At 36.5% G+C, this 18,017-nt stretch overlaps 1 protein-coding gene across 5 annotated transcripts in view; it reads right to left on the reverse strand.

Moving 5' to 3' along the window:
• The window catches only part of NPAS3 (neuronal PAS domain protein 3), a 605,164-nt gene that overhangs the window by 9,429 nt on the left and 577,718 nt on the right, over positions 1 to 18,017 (reverse strand). For all 5 annotated transcript variants that reach the window (XM_071557955.1, XM_071557954.1, XM_071557953.1 and 2 more), the window contains 2 exons: positions 16,422 to 16,528; positions 625 to 772 (listed from right to left, as the gene is read on the reverse strand). In XM_071557955.1, coding sequence (XP_071414056.1) covers positions 625 to 772; positions 16,422 to 16,528 — 255 coding nt within the window. The remainder of the gene's footprint in view (positions 1 to 624; positions 773 to 16,421; positions 16,529 to 18,017) is intronic.

Genomic DNA, 18,017 nt, shown 5'->3' on the forward strand with positions numbered 1-18,017 from the left:
TTTTAAAATACTTTGGTAAAAGAGAATTTCTCAGGGAAGAGCCTTTAATTCAAGACATTTCTACCATTCTATTTAAAATAGTTCTAATAGTATAAAAAATTTCTAATAGTTTAAAATAATTTCAAATGCTAATTTTATTTTTAAAACCTATTTTCCATTTTTCAGTGTGAATATTATCTGATAGTTACAGGAATAACACAGTAGTTCGAGGTTCTTCTCCTGAGAAAGTTCCTCTCTTTAGAGTGAACTGGCAAATGCCTTTTAGCATACCAGAAATTTGCTTCCATGCATTTTTAATATCCAAAAAGGCAGTGCCAAACACTTCACACCAGATTTTATAACATAACTTCTGAAAGTTGTTGTGGATAGATTTTATCTTTGAGCTCAGGTTGAGTAGTCTCAGGGCAGTGAGGCATGAAATAAAATGGTAGAATATTTATTTTCCAGTGTACTGAGATACGACAGATGCCTCAATAATGATAATGAAATGGCATTGCTTTTGAGGTGGACTATATGAAAAGCTCCTTACCTTTCTCTAGTAGGCTGTTGTTTTTTCCCTAAAACTTTCTCCAACAGAGGAAAGTCACAGACACAGCAGTTCAAGCAAGTGACTGGAAGACCTACCTAAGAAGGTAATTGACCCAGATGATATTCTTCTCACTTGCATTCTTGGCATTGACAGCTATGGTTGCACTAGACTGTATCCAGATATAACCTCCGTTCTTCTGCATCCAGCGGTAATACTTCGTTACACATTGACCCTTATTCAGCACTGGCAAGAAAATACAAACAAGACATAGGCAAGATAAAGTGCTTGTTAGAATTGTGGTAAAATGGTCTTCGGTTTACAACATGCCGCAAGTATAAGCAGAAGATACTTGACTTCCTTTAGGTTTAATGCCGGTGAGATGACAAACACGATCTGAATTTCAATATAACTAGCTACAGGTTTGCACAAGTTTTTAAAGTATAATTTTACCTGCTTTTGGAAACTCTAGTGGAAGAAGAAAAGTTAAAAACCTACAAATCTCTATGGTTCACAGAATACTTATTGCTGTGTGGACATTTCCAATGCACTCAGTGTCAAACTGTAAAAAAAGAAAAGGAAAAAAAGAGGCAAATTTCTATGTGATTTATTCATTGCTCCTAGGTAGACCTCTTTCAGATTCTGGATATTAGAAAGGTTTGGGAAGATACTCTACCCCTGCTGCTTTGATCATATCTCCTTATTGCAGGCAATATCAACCACTGAACTTATACATCTGTTTCTTTGATCTTGTCAAACAGAATTTACAGTTCTCAGATGAACCAAATCTCCACTGGTCAGTGGGGGAAAAGACTTTGGAGAATTTACTTTCTACCAGAGCCAAGTAAATCCACCAACAGACTGAGAAAGAGGCCTAAGGGAGGCACAGAATGACTTGGTTAGAGCCAAGGAGTGGAAGCTCTCTCCCATGTTTGAAATATGCCAAGAAACGGAGAAAAATGTAAAAGCGATCAGCAATGTGAAATGCTGCTATTAAATGCTCACAGCAAGAAGGCTTAAAAATACAGATGCTTAAAGTAATACTTCAGCCAAAATATTGCCAAGGTGAAACCGATTTGCTTTGTATCTGATTCTTCACCGTCAGGAGAAGGGGATGAGATGCAAATCTTTCAGTGGAAGGGAGCAGCATGGTTTTATAGAAACCCTAAACTATAGAAAATCTGAGTACTGTTGTTATTGGAGCCCTTTCTCTCTCCAGCGCTTCTCACTACTCCCATAAAGCTTTGTGCACTAGAGGGCAGTGTGCATTCACATACACCTTCTGCTTTTGTCATGTCCTTGTCTCCGTCTGCTAAAATGAAAAACCTCTAACTGCTGTAATAAATTTGGCTAAATTAGCTGCTAAATGGTTATCTCAAGTAATATGTATTTGCATTAATCATCTTGCTCTAAACCAGAACAAGCCAGAGTCCTAAAGACGTAGTAAATTCATATTGTCCATTTAATTATGGCTAATAAGTGCTTCATATACAATAGTTTCATGAAGTACATTTTCTTTTTTTTCCCCCCTTTTTTTTTTTTTCCTGTGAAGGGAAAAGAAAAAAGTCACTTTGTAAAAGAATAAGTATATAAGGCAGTTAAAGTTCCTACCATAAATGTGACAAATGACACTTTGGAGCCTTCAAGTTAACCAAATGTCTATACCCCTAATTATACATATGAATGTATCTATATCTAAATCCATGTACGGCAGAAATTTACAGAAAAAGGTATTTACAAAGGCAGCAATAGAAACAGTGATGTTTTCTTATCTTGGCGAGATACCCCAAACCGCTGCGATTTTTCAGCTACTAAATAAAAAAAAAGGCAAGTAAAATAGTGCTACATAAAAAGAATATCAAGTGTAAGTTAGGTTCAGCTCTAATATAAAGAACTATTTGTAATCGGGGTCCTGTTGTTTTTCAGCAACATCTAGTGAACTAGGTTAGTTTCTAGCAGATATCCATCTTTTCCTAAACTTTAACTTTTGTATTCCAAGCTCTAAATATTCTATTGTGATATTTCATTGGTTCAAGACCTCATTATACAGCAGAATAAAGATAAAATAAAACAACTGCCTACCCAGCATTTCTGTCAAAGGAATGTTGTATGCCACTTTAGAAAACAATCTCACATAAATTAGTTCAACTTTATCAGTTATGAAAAATAAGGGAAGTACTGCTGTAAATTTTGATTATTGTAGACATTTCCATTTCAATAAAATAGGACATTCAAAATACTCTGTTTACAGCTGAGTGTAAAATTGATAACATGCAAGTATGGACTGATATTATCTGTTTTCTGGACACCTGAACACCCACAGTTGTGTGCAGAAACTAGTAAATATATCTGCACTTGTATCTACTAAATATACAGTTGCCTTCTTTGGAACAGTTTTTTTTCTGGGCAGTTTAACGTGCTATACAAATGCCAAAGGACAACTGCCCACACACACATTTAATATCAAGGTACCAGGTGAGTCACTAGCCAGTGACTGAGGAGCACACTGCAGTTCTGCACTGTGATAGCTACAAGGACACAGAACCTCCAGCTCTTTTGGTCATCCTGGACATGCCCTTCAACCTTCAGTACCTTTTATATCAGTTGTTGCACCACTGGAAAAGTCTGTCACAAGCTGAACAGAGCAGTCATTTCAGAACTATGGACAAGAGGAAAAGGTGCTTGCTTTTTCAAGAATGAGAATTCAGTGCATTAGAGCTATATATAAACCATCTACACTCAGAGTCCGGGCTCCCAAATTACTATACATCCAAAGAATGTCTGAAATACTGTATTAAAAATGAGCTTTCCGTGAAGTCCATCTACCTGCAAATTCCTGTTCTCTTATTTGGCCAGCTCAGATATATTACCAGATACACAGGATTTTCCTTCCTGCATCTGTCTAAAGCACATTTCATATAAGAGATTTGTGGACCACACTCTGAAGGAAGTCCCATGATTGAATATAAAAATTCTCTCTATAAAGAGATTCTCTGGCAGGCCAGCTGTGCTGTGCTGCTAAACCTGGTTCTTAAGTCCTTTGAGAGTGCACGAGGAGCCTCCAAGTCAGTTCTGAAAGCTCATAGTATACCTTGGGAAGAAATTTCTCAATGTGATGAAAGAATGAAAAAAACCTGGAAATGTTTTCTAATTTACAGTATTTTTTAACTGTTGGCATTACCAAGCTGCAACTTAGATGAGAATTTTGAGGGGAAAAAAGCAATTAGAAGGACCAAGCAGGGAGGGAAATCTATCTTGTTTATTGATAGCTTATTTAGTGTTACTGAGTAAAGCCCAGTTTCATTTTGAGGAACTTCAGTTTTCAGGTACAGAGAATCCATTAATAAATTTAGTGATTTTGAGAAGAAATGAAAGCAAAGAATTAGTCCCCTCTAAATTTTGCTTGTGAAGTTATGTTTTGTAACTAGCAACAGACATGCATTTCAATTTGGCATAAACTTCTGAAAATGTAATACCTTGTAGACCACATCCTGAATGTATTCAGGCAAATCCTTCACTGAGCAATGCAAATAATTTTATATTTCTATTTGTATTATACATGGAGTATCCAGTCTGGCAGACAATGCAGTACTGGAAAAGATGAGACTTGTGACCACATTGGTGGGATGGTTTGTGTGACTGAAGTTACATGGGATTACGTAGGATTGGGTTACATAATTTTATATAGATATAAAAAAATTATATATATGTTTAAATTTATATTTAACTTAAAAATATATATAACATAAAATATAAACCCTTTAATCAAAGGGACTAACGATGGGTGTTTTAAACTGATGACCTTTACCTTTGCTGCATATATATATTCCCTAAGGTGGATGCTAAACTTGAATAAAATTTGCTGAAATGTTACCTAGTTACTCAATTTCAGTTCAGTGGAGAAGTGCATAGTATGTCATGCTAAGAACTAAAAAAAAAAAAACTAGCCCGAAACCCCCTCCCTTATTTCTCAAAGTATGAATATATTGCTGTGTACACAGTTCCCAACAGAGGGATTTCAGTTTTCCTTGGTAGCTTTGTGCACAGGAATATTCTTGTAGCAGTGGAATGAAGGAGGGGGAAAAAGAAGAAACAGTCAGTGTTCTTTGCAGGAACCTATTTCTGTTAGAAAATCAAAATAAATCAGTACAAGTTTGTCTTCAGAAATATGGTTACAAAAAGAAAAAGAACATAGTTTCTTCCTGTAAGGCTGTTCTGAGAAATCAAAGCCAAAGCTTCTAAATAGTGAGTTGTGTTTTAAAAGAAGGAAGTAGCTTAATTCAGTTTGAAGAGGAGATGAAGAAATTGTGTATCAAAAGCACTCTTTTACCGAGGTCTCTTACAAAAGGACATTTCACTCATGTGCATATGCATTTAAAAGCTACACTATATTGCGTATTCAGGTAAGTATTGAGTAAATAGGAAATGATGAGATCATCTTACATATTCACACAGCTTCACAAAGAGGCTCTTTATATTTGGTGAAAATATTGAGGTTACATCTGCTCTGCTATTCACCCTTCTCCTTGAAATACCTTTATCAATGACTGGATGGTATTGATACTAAATTTCTTTCCTGATAAACTTATAAGAATATTTTTAATTTACTGCATGTGGGTAAAAATGCCATACTTAATACCACAGTCGGATACTCAGCTGCAGCCACAAGTACTCTTTCTACATTCACAAAACTGGCAGATGAAACATGAAAAGGAATACTGACTCTTTAATCTCCACTTCTCCACCTAAGGCCCAAGGCAAGCTGACAGGGTAACTTCGTTTTGGAAACAGAGGGGGTTTTATTTTTTTAATTCTGGATTACTTTTTCTTCTGCTTTTGAAAACTGTGGGCTATAGGGGAATGAACCTGGCATAGACTTAAAACAAGAACAAGTTTCTTTATCTGAAAAGTTACAGTCCTTGATGCTTACAGGAAGGTCATTTTCAAAACCCTCAGGAAAAATAGCATCACAGCCAGAAAGAGTGCATTAAGTGCCTTATTTGCTTGTAACAGAGACAGTTTTCCATTTATAACAGCTCCAAGGATCAAGTGAGTCTTTGAAGTTTTAAGGACTTTTCTATAGATTTTGCAATTAGTGACCTAGATGTTTTAAATAGTAGGTATCCACAAATTGGATTTTAGCAATGAAAAATATTCAGCAATGCTAAATGATGCTTGTTACTTAAAGAGAATTAGGAGCTAGATAAGAGGAGACTTGTCGACATTTGGTGAGCAATCATGTGCCAGCTCTAGACTTTTCCATGAACTCTTCGATTTCAGATCTGCAACACAGGACAGGGTGAGGAGGAGGGGATGTAAGCCAGGACAGTGTGCAAATGCATTCTCTACCCACCAGGCCAAAAAGTATGGCCTTCACAGTGGATTCCACAGTCAAGAATGCTGCCTTTGCATCACAAAAGGCCCCAGGGGTCATAATTCTCTACCTCTCCTCATTGCATGCACGTGCTTACCGGCCCTGTCTGACTTACTGTACCTCAACAGAGCTCCTTTAAGAAAAATAGAAAGATGATAATAGTTTAGAAAAATACTGGTTCTGCGAGGCTTTAGAAAGCTGACTTTTACTCACAGTATATGACAGGAGAAAGCCCTAAGTGCTGTACAGAGAATATTTTTTTTAAGAACAGGGTAGAATGCAGCCTGTTGTGTCTATGCCACTGATTGAGACTTGCTTGCTTTTGTGTTATGAATAACAGACAGTAATAATTGCTGGCTCATAAACATAAATTCATCTTTTCCTAAGTTAAGCAGGAAGTAGCAGATCGGGTTCATGAAAGAAAACTGTACCTTACTGGCATTCAAACTCCCACCTAACTTCTTCAATCAACTGGGATAATTCTTTTAAGCATATACAGTCACTCTCAAAATTCCAGGTCTAGCAAATGATTAATTTCTTACTTCTTGAATATGAAATACTGTTTAATCTTCCAGTGAAGGGATGTTACATACATAAATACCTGATAAATTAGACAAAATTAAGTATCACAAACCCTGCAGAAAAAAAATAAAGAGCCTTAATTAAGCATTTAGAAAAAATTGAAACCTTAAGACTCTTTATAAAGCAAGTAATATTTTTCCTGCCTCATGTTACAGAAGAGCATGTGTTAAAGTGGTCTGAGTCAAACTGTTAAAAAATGTGGATTCATATAAGGATCAAAGTTTGTAACTTGCCAAGTGAGGAAAATGGGCAAAACCTTGCATGCTGCATGTATAGCAAGGGAAGAAAACCAATTAAATTGTGAAAATAGTTTGGAAGAACATTCTTGGATTTTTAACCTATCCTAATCCCAGGACATTGATATTCCAACCCTCTGAAATTTCCTAGCCTGTGCTAGAGATTCTACCTTCATTTGATTACAAATTATCTCAGATAAGGACCAAGAAGAAGTTCTCTTTTTTTTTTTAAATCAATCCCATGTTACCAGTTTACATGACATTTGTCCACAGCAGCAATACAAATTGTTTGAAACCCAGCAAAACCACAAAAAAAGTATTTCTCCCCACTAAGGTCAAATATCCTACTTGAACAACAGATACACTTTTCCTCTTTCCTTTCATGATGGTTATAACATAACATTTACCCATGGCCCATCATTTAAAATGACAATTTTATAATTCTGAGTAACCATAACTATTAAAAGAATATATAATTCCAGGTAGGATGTTTATTTTAAAACATTATGTAGGTATTGATCAAATGTAATGACAGAATTATAATATATAACTCATTGTATCACCAGATGCACTATTAAATGGAAGCTTACGGCATGCATATCAGAAAACTTTTCTGTTGCTTCTATAGACAAAATTGATGTAAATTAACTACATAAGATTATTTTATGACAACCTGGACTGAAAATTAACAGTAGATTTGTCTACCTAAGATTTTTTACATTTTCTTCTTTCTTTCTTAACTTTTTCTCTCCCTTATGATTTGTCTCTCTACCCGTGACTTCAATCCTGCCATAAAGTGATTTCCTTCTGCTAATATTGAAACGGTCGTTTAGAAACCCAAGCCTGCTTTGAACACCAACTTCAGACAGAACTTCCATTATCATTAATGAACTCTCTGTTCAAACGTTAGGGGAAAATGAAATCCCAGATCCAAATTTTGCCCTGAGCTACTAAAACTCAACATCAGAGGAGAAATTTGGCCCTGCTTGCTCAAGAAACTTAAATCTCTACTCCATCTCTTCCCTAACATTAATGTCCATCATATGACAACCTATGTAAGATTAATGACTTTAGAATATGACCCTTTCCATGCTAAATATATCAGCAGACTACACATAAATATATCTCCTACAAATAGGAAAAGAGATGGAAGATTCACAGAAGTAGATTGGCAGCAATATTAATTTTATTTTTGAATTACTTAGGTTAGAGATGGTCTGTTTCAAGGGACAGGATCCCTTTAAACATGCTTTCATTTCTGGTTGGTGTAAGAGTTCCTGTTTGGATGCTTGGGCTGAGTGAAATGAATCATTTTCTCAGCCTCTCTCGCCTATTCTCACAGCACATGGTGGCATGGCACAACTGAATGTTGTTCAGGCACCCTTGAACCACCACAGAGATTCATCATTATCTCACATCTGGCGGTAAACAATATTTGAAGCACACTGTCTCTTTATACCAGATGATTTGTAAAAAGTAAAGAAAAGGAAACAGAACAAAACTTTCCACCTTTCCTCACAAGCCTTAAGAAGATATTTTAGCACTGACAAAACCCCCCCAGACACAATCTTTTAAAATAAAAATAAAAGAACTTTGTATCTCAGAACCAATACTTGGCAATCTGCAAACATTGTGGACAAAGGCTTCAGGTGCTTGGCAGGGCATTCCCCAAAGCCCACTGAGCCAAAAGTCTCACACCAGCACACTCACTTTAGAAGTTATTAGGCATGAAAACCAACATGGATCCACCACTGGCCAGATGACTCACAGACGGCAAAGCCACAGGTGATTTATGCAGGGTCTTTCAAACAAGTTCTAATAAGACCTATTGCCACCCTGTCACACATTTGATATATGCTACACAGTTTACTGACACTATTTTCATATCCTTCTTGCTTTGAAAACTGTCTCCCTCAGAGACACAAGGTCAGCTGTCCAGACCTTTGAAAAAGAAAAAGAAGCAAAAAAGCCCACAGCACAAACGTGTTTCTAAAGCCCTGGAAAGATCTGCAACAGTTGAATCATACCTTCACATGGTGACATTTTAAGATGCAGTATTTCACAGCCTAATAAGCTACAAACAAAATCCTTAATCCATCTTTGGATTTTCAATGGAGCAACACACTTTCTGATTCAGACTACAAGGTGATGGACAATTCTGGTCTCAGTAATTTTGGAGCAAACCTCAGCAATGAAAGTAAAAAATATGTGATTGAAGTAGTTTTCTCCTTTTGTAAAAAGGCATACATTTACATCCTGTAGCAAAAAGTCAGCACAGAAATAGTTTAGTGGACAAACTGAAGATGAAGCTGCCGAAGGTGTACAGTAAAATCCTTTAGTCCCATGTCTTTGCAATTTAACATATGCTTCTGCATTATTCTACCAAAGTATAGATTCATCTTTGGGGTCAGAAATTTTGAGCACAAAAAGACTTTAAAAAATAAAGAAAATTATTAATGGAATAACAGGGAAACCCAGAGGTTATGAGCAGATGTCAGAGCTCAGTCTTTATAAGCCCTTATTGTAGTAGCTGTACTTATACATCTGGTATTACCCACATTTTTAAAGTCAAAATAGGAGAAGAGTTTAGCTGCAAATTTCAACAGACTATGAGCTATGGAAGACTTACAACCAAAAGCCTACAAACCAAAATGTGAATGCACTAAATCAGGATTGCATTAGATTTAATTTGAAGATGAAATAACATCAGGAATTAAGTGAAAGGGTTATAGATGCAAAATGTATTTGAGGCATCCTGCAAAGTAACTATATATAGGTAAGTTACAGAAGGTAAAATTCTACAGTTAGGTTCAGCAGCTAGTGATTTAAATATCTTAATGATCTGGCTTTGTAGAATTTTCTGGTTTGTTTACTCTCTGAAAGATCTGACGCTTCTGTTAAACTTTTATCTACTCTATATACAGAAAATATTTGTCCAATAGCACACAATTTGCATGCGAAAAACTGAGGCACAAAGTATCACAAAGATTAGAAATTTATTGGGATTGAAAATGATACCTGAGTATTTATATGGATAATTAGAACACCAAATATTACAATAGGAACGACCATCCTCCACAAACAGAAATATAAGCAGTGGTATAAATTCTTATCTTTCAAGGAATGAACCAGCCATGAGTTAATAGTGTATTACAGAGGAAACAAGGGTGCAAGGTGTGCATAATTGCATACTTCAGTTTTCCCCCTTCTTCTAAAGTACTTTTGGCTTTGGTCAGAAAGCAGAGAAAGAAATTAAACTAGACAGGCCAACATCTCATGTAACTCAAAGAAGCATTTGCAGGAGCAAATACAATATCTGCAGGATTTCAGAGCATGACTGAAAGACATGACACACCTCTTTGGATTCATTAGGACCGGAAAACAAACATTAGGCATGTGCTAAAACCAAAGCCCGTGATTCTTTTTCCCTTGTATGAATCAAAAAAATGCTTTCTTTACATGATTTCATTTCTTCCAGTTTCTTATCTCCTATTCCCTCATCTTCCTCTATCATCACCATTTCCAGTCAAAAGGACTTAAGGATGTCAAGTGTTCAACAGAGAAATCTTTGCTGGCCCATATTACGGACAGAGAGAGGGACTCTGCAGATGGCCAGACCAGCATTTCTGCAATACTTTCAAAACAACACACACTAGGCCGTCATCAGGATGCCAGGTGGACTTGTTTTAAGAAATAGGTAAACCCCTGGCATTCTATCAGCCTAATTTAAAATCAATCTTGCTTTTTAGTGATGATCATAATAAACTTGTACAAACATGAGATTCATTTGTATGTTTTCACATTTTATTTCATTCCCAGAATGTAAAACCTGACACTGGAATCAGTTTGATTTTTTTGGTTATTGAAGATATTAAGCACTACAAGAGCATTGAAATTTCGATCTGATTAGGATAAAAATTCTTCAGGATCAAAACACTTCTTTTTTTCCCCTACCGTTTTACTAATTGTGAGCTACTTGACATTGCAGAGTTATTCCACAGCATGATAGCAAAATATGTGAAGTATTTTACTGTTAGAAATTATCAACTCGTTCTATTTGTTTTTCATGTGTTTGAGGTTATTAAGAGAATAAAAAATTATAACTCATGTGCATAAGTTAAAAGGGTTAGTTCAACTACAGCTGGTAGGCTAAACCACTAAGCAATATTTTGAACAGCAATATAATTTTTCTACTGAACATACATAAAAGGAATCATGAATATATAACTGATTTAAAAGCAGATTGAGGGAGTAATATTCCTTGAAAAATAGGGAGCCATGAAAAAGGTGAATGTGGAATAGTTTATTTTCAGAAAGACTGGATTATTCTAACCACTGAAAACCAGATAAAGTAGATCAGAGGGATTGCTACCAAACATACTCATCAGAGACCTTTGCTTTATGGGAAATGAACTGCCCTGGCTCACTGTTCCTGAGGAATTGTATTTCTTATAGCTGTAAATCAAATCCTGAAGAAAGAGGATGATATTTTCTAAGCAATAGCTGAGGACAACAGTATCTTTCTTGTCAGTGTCAGGTTTCTGAATTTAGACCTCAACTGGGATTCCAAAATGAAAAAGCACATATTATCTACCAAAACCAATTGGTATATACTGGTGACAGTGTTCTTACAAGAAATTTATTAATTTGAATTGGTGGCACATTATTCTGTAATCATCCCAAAAATATGTGTAAGGTTGCCTTCAGAGGTGTTGACTTTTATCCTTCCTTGCTGCTCTTAATGGCCTTCATTGAACAGCAACATCAAGTACTTGAGTTCAACGAAGACCATTAATTTTTTCCAGTTAAAGGGAAGATGTACATTCCTACAGCACATGGCATACACTCATTTTAACATGAAATGTACTTCTTAAAAAGGGCTGTTACAGACCTCTGAATGTGTCAAGAAAAGGGAAGCACATATGCACAGCATTGTACTTCAGAGAGCAGCATCAATTGCCCTTTGGTGAGTTCTACAGCCAGTACCAAGACCTGACACAACAGTAATTTTTTTTAATCTGCTTGATTTCTGATATTGATTTGACATCAAATGTATCCTGCTAGCTTTAAGATCAGGGATATTTGTCATTGATGTCATTGAAACAAGGGCAGTTCTACTCATGCAGGGACTCATGGCTTGGTGAAAGTGTATGAAGTGCCCAATGCTTGGCACGCACTTCAGTCCTGCAATGCTTCTGTGTGCAGATCAGTAAACAGAGAGGATCCTATAACTTTGCCCATTCTTACAAGTGGTAAAGTACAACAGGAGACATGAGGAGGTCCTTCTAGGATGTTAGTCCTAGATGCATGACATAAATGCATGAAACATAAACCATCCAATTACAGCTCTTTTATGCCACATATCCTAATGAAGAGCTCTGTTACACAGAGCTAAGATTAGCGACTGTATCTGAGCCATGGTCCTGCCAGATCTGTAATTTCTGAGAGTTTGGATTCAAACACAGGTTGTTGCAGTTCAGTCAGTTTCTGTGTGTTAGCTGAGCTGATGGCTGGGCCATGATGCTGGAGGGTGTACCGGCTGTTTGACGAGAGAACGTTTTAACTATAATCTCTGTGAGAGAGACTTGATTTATCGTGATATCTGTCACGATTCTACCAGCAATTTGTTCAACAAACACAGTGAAGATGTTCATGAGAAGTTTCCCAAACTTCTGAAACCATGAAGCATTATAAAATGGGAAATAAATTAATCAGGTAGAAGTTGTAACACCAAAAAAATGGCTGAGAGAGTTGTGAAAAAGCATGATCATTCCAAGTTTGAATAAAACAATATAGAAGTAACAGCCATAAATTTTTAATTTCTGTTTGAAAAAAAGTGATGTTTCAATAGCTTGTGGTATCATGTCATATGATTGTGTTGCTATAAATGTAGGCATATGTACAGTTAGAGTATGAATGTTGTTTTATTAATCCACAAGGGCATCAAGGCATAACTAACATAAATCTCTAAGCAGAAATCTTGACCCCACTGAACCTAATGGAATTTTTGCTATTTACTTTACCCAGGTCAGAATTTTAGTCCGTAAAAAATTGCTTTTTTTAGGGCATAATCCCCATGTACATTGAAGCCAATGAAAGCTTTTCCACTGACCATATCTGACCTTTCATTAGGGCAGTAGTTCCCTCACAAAAGACTGCTATAGTCTTGCAGACCTTCTTCACCATTATACTTGTTATGATCACATTCCTGAAACTGCTTTTGTCTTCTTTTATCTGAGATAGATTTAACAAGGTCTGTTTTTCAAAGTTTCTAATGGGCTGCTATGATCTGAAGCCATCAACAGCCCTCTTGATTTTTTTCAGTGCGATTTTGTGCAACATTTTCTACTTTGCTTGTTTTCCTCTTTGATGTCTTTGAATATCCTCGATGAGATGGCAGGATGTAGTGGTCTTACTTTTTCCTTTTTCTTTTTTTGTGATGTATTGTTAGCCAATGGGCAGAGTAGCAATTTTATTTGTGTTTCTTTTTACCCTTAAATCCACTACTGCAATTTGGGTTTCTTCTTGTTTTAATCATTAAAAGTTATTTTATCTCCTGTATAAATAAACCAAGATGTTTAGATGCATTGTGCAGTTCTCCATCAAATACAGCCTTTACAGTTTGCTGCTTTCCAAAATCCTGCTTCTATTTTCCACTAGTGCTTTCAAACCATTACTTTAGTCTCCAGCTTCTCTTTAAAATATTGCATAATACTGCATTTTTTTTTGTTTGGTTTTTTCGATTTTGATCTCAAGCCATTATTTCCTGTATTGTACTGGCTAATATCCTGTGCTGCCTGTTTTGGGGAACTGTGGTTCTGCTGGGTTTTACCTCCTACAGACAGAGTCTGCCAGATCACAAATTTTAGCTCTAATTTTAATTTTTACTAGACCAGGAGGATTTTCTATTTCTAATTTGGTTTGATTTTCTTGGATCAATAGGTTGCTATGAAAAATTCTGGGGTTTTAGGATTTCTTTCTCTTGTTTTTTAGACATTGTTTTTTAAATGCTAGAAAACTGAACATCTCTTTGGGCAAAGATATGAACTACTTCAGCTTCTGCAGGGCTTATACTGGGCAGGTTTACTTCCTCAGTTATTCCCAAGACTAATTTAAACTAGAAGATCCTTCATACAGAGCATGAGTTTGAACACGAAAAGACAAGTGCAAAGTCCTGCATCGGGGATGGACTCATTCCTTGCAATGTTACAGGCTTGGGACTGACTGGCTGGGTTGTTGCTTTGTGGAAAGGAATGTGGGGGTCAGGGTGGACAGTATGCTAAGCAGGAATCAGCAAGGCTGTCCTAAAAAGTGTATAGCCAGTAGAGCACAAAAAGTCATTATCCCCCTTCACCCTTTCAATTGCATCTGGAATCTAATTTTAGGCTCCTACCATAGGAAATGTGTTGATAAACTTCAGTAAGCTCAGGAGAGGTCTGTTAAAATACCTCGTGGCTGGTACACTTGCCCTGTGAGGGCGAAACCAGGCTTGCTCAACCTGAAGAAGAGGTGACTTCAGGGGAACCTAGCAGCAAACCTGCAGGGAGCTACTGCAAATATGGAGCCATGAGCTGCACAATCAAAACAGGGAAATTACAAGTAGATAGAAGGAAAAAAAAATCCCCCTTGTGAGGATAACTAAACCTTCATTAAGATATTGGAACAGGTCACTCAGAGAAGTTGTGGAAAGTCTGACCTTAAAGTTTTACATCAACTAGAAAAAGTACTAAAAAATTTGCTTTGAATCAGTGTTGATCCAGTTTTGAGCACTAGGCAGGAGTAGATAATATCCCAGAGTTTCTTCCAATCTAAATGATTCTATGATTATCTTGTTCCTATAAACCAAGAGAACAACTACATACAAAAGATGTAACCAGAAAGAACAAAAAAATTAGCTCAGTAAGAATAATTATGCTATAGCCATAGAGTCAATTTTGGAACCCCACTGCTGGATGTTAATAGCAGGAGAAAGTCTCTATGTTTATAAAGTTTGCAATCCAATCAGCTAAACTGGACACAGAGAGCAGCAACATGGTAAGGTGAAGTGATTTTCTAGAAGTCATTCCTGTCTCCAGGGTCTCTTGAGTCCTAGACCAGTGCTTATACACTGGACCACATTGCACTCATACTGTCTGCATAGATCTCTAGTTTTTCTGAAGATGAATGTTTCATAAAGCATATTCTATTTCAGAGAGAAGTGGTCATTCAGAAGATTAAGATCTTTTTCAAATGGGATGTTCATCTATGCCAGGTGATATGTTAAGTCTGAGTCATAAATATCTTTTATTTCCTTGGTCAGATAGTGCAGTGGAAGTGCAACTTGTCATTTTTGACTTCCAGTTTCAAGAGCATCAAGTAAGTTTCTGAATTTGTTACTTCATTTCTCAGCAACTGACATATTCTCCTGGATATTAAATGCTCAAAATGTAAATGATGCAAAATTACTTTGTTCATCCTTTTGGATAGTTGATTTCATTTTTTTTTTTCTGCAGAAATATATCTAACCTGACCTTCTTCTGCTGAATGTACTTTACATCCCAGAAACTTCAGAGACTATTTGAAAGGTTTACAGAGCTTGGTACTGCTGTTGGCTGCCATGTGTTATCCTAGAAGTTGTCCCTGTTCTCCTGCTTTCCAGTTGCACTTATCCTCCTGTCTTGCCTTGCAGATCAAGCAAGGTAATTTGGGACTAAACATTTTATACTGCCTTCTATTGGAGCCATATGATTTTGTAAAATCTAACGAAATGTGGCTGCATTTGGGCTGCTGCCCTTTCATTAGGAAATGCTAGTAGGACATGGGGCAGGGGGAGCAGAGTTATTTAAATCTGTGACTCTGAATTTAAGAAGCAGTTTGCAGATACTCTTCTACATTAAGGAAAACACAAAATTCAATCATAAAAAACACAGTCACTGAAACATCCAAAGAATTATCTGGCTTCACTTCATGCACAGATAAATTAGAAATTATGGGGATAAGTCTTTTTTCGCACCACGGTAAATCAGGAGCCCTATCACTGAAGTCAACAGATCTCAACAAGAAGAGAATTAGGCCCTATGGCTTTTAATAAGAGGAATACAAAGAGTTTAATTACAAGAAATCAAACTGAACCTCTCTTCCTCCACAGACAGACATTGTACATGTTCTCTGGTAAGGTTGGTTAAGGTTTGTCTCTTGCAACATTTTTGTACTTCTGTTATCCTTATCCTAATCAGATACTACCTGTGTGCAAATAACAGGGACTTTGATGCTATACTATGGGGGCCATTTAGATGCTAACACACAGGGTGGTTAAAGCACTAGTAGAGCCGTAGCTCATTTCTTTATTGAAAAACATAGTGAAATCCCAATTATGCTGTAATTTTGTTCTCCATGTTACGACTCAGAAAAAAACCCTCAGAGGAGGAGTTCATTTTCTGTGCCAGATTAAAATAATGTACAGCACGTGTAAATGAACAGCTGCTAGAATCTCTGGTAATACAAATATAATGCTTTATTTCCACATACGTGAATGATCTTATATGTCTATAAAAAGACTTGAAAATAAATCATACAAAAAGTTATATTTGAGACATCCTCTATGAAAACCTATGACAAAAAAAGGAGGTGCAAGATGAAGACACCATTTGTGGAATATAAATAATAGTTCAGGAGCAATCAAGTGTTGTACCACTTTTATTTTGACAAAAATGGAAGTACTTACAGTCTAAGTGACTATGTCTGATGCCTTCCACATCTTCAGCATGAATGAAATGGTAACATCGCTTTCCTACAATATCTACAGGGGTCAGATCCATGTAATCACTAATCCTAAAAAGGAAAAAGAATATACAGCCTATAATTCAAGAAGAAAAAGAATAAAGGAACTGTCAAACAACTCAGAAAGTGAAATCTGCTAAAAAGTTTTTTTACCACTATAGTCATTTGAATGGAATATTTGTACAAATGAGACATGGCCTTAAGGGGGGCGGGCGGGGGGGTGGGGGGGTGGAGGGGGAGGGGAAGAACTATTTTTTTAAGAAACCTGGAAATTATTTTATCCATTTAAATAAGTGGAAAATTAAATTCTAGTGCATATTCTCCCAGTAGCATAACACCAAGACAATATAATTCCATGAAATTGTGAAGCGTTAGTGACAATCCAAAATCCTCATTAAAAGACTAAGATGATTCAAGGTTACATAATAAAGTAGAAATATGTTATGTTTATACCAAATGATTAGAGACACATTTCATTTCAACAGATTGGTCTTCTATTGGGTATATTCATGAAAAAACTCTTCAACCATTTCTTGGCACCAAGTCCAAACTGATATTTCAAGGGATGTAATTTAAATGCTGTGACACACAGATGCCTCAGGGTGTTATCTTTTTTAGTCTAATTCATTTGGGAGCTCAGCTTTCACTCTGGGCCCTTTCAACTGGGACTTTGTTGTTTATTGCACATAGAAACTTCAAAATCTATTCTGCAGACCTTTGTGTGCATTAGTCTGTGTGTGTGCCTGTGTGCTTGCTTTTGTGTATATGTAAACTTGAATCATGGAGAGTCAAGGAGTTAATGTCCTTAAATGCAATACAGAAATTAAAAAGAAAATTGGAAAATGTTTTGCTCACACAAACATTTAAAAGTATGTCCGTTTTGTAAATATAGAATAATTTTTTTAGGGTTTGAAATAATCTGTAATGATTTGGGTTAAGCCCACTTTGCAATTTGGAGATATAATTGTCATCCATTTAAGGGAGTGTAAAAAACACTAATCATCTTGATATAACCAGATAGCTGAAATAACTGAAGTGTGATCCTGGGGCATGCCTGAAGTGGAAACCAAACTGTGTGGGTCTGAGGCGTTCACAGCAGGCAGAGAGGGTGAACACAGCCATTGATGCACTGATTACCAGAGCTGTTTTTGCCTGGGTGTCTGAAGCAGGGGGAATGCAGACTGGAAAGACTGGGGGAGAATGGATGCAGCAGACAATACCACAGCAGCACTGGTGGTTGAAATCCAACTAAAAAAATCCCCAAAACAACAAAGATGAAAAACTTCACAGGTCATGCAGGGGACTCAAATTTTCTTGGAAATTTCTCAAGTCGATTTTAGCACAAATAGTCTTCTCCCTTTCATGACAAAGCACTTTGAAGGATGTGTACCTTTAAACAGCTGCCTAGTAGTTATAGCACTTAATCAAATATGGGATCCCCATCTGGGGATATATGTCTAATGTTTATTACAAACTACAGTTGAAAAACACCTCTCCTACTTTCTCAGGGAGGACTCAAGTCACCAGGATAAAGACAAAT

The sequence above is a fragment of the Pithys albifrons genome, chromosome 6, assembly GCF_047495875.1.
Source record: "Pithys albifrons albifrons isolate INPA30051 chromosome 6, PitAlb_v1, whole genome shotgun sequence".
NCBI lineage: Eukaryota > Metazoa > Chordata > Aves > Passeriformes > Thamnophilidae > Pithys > Pithys albifrons.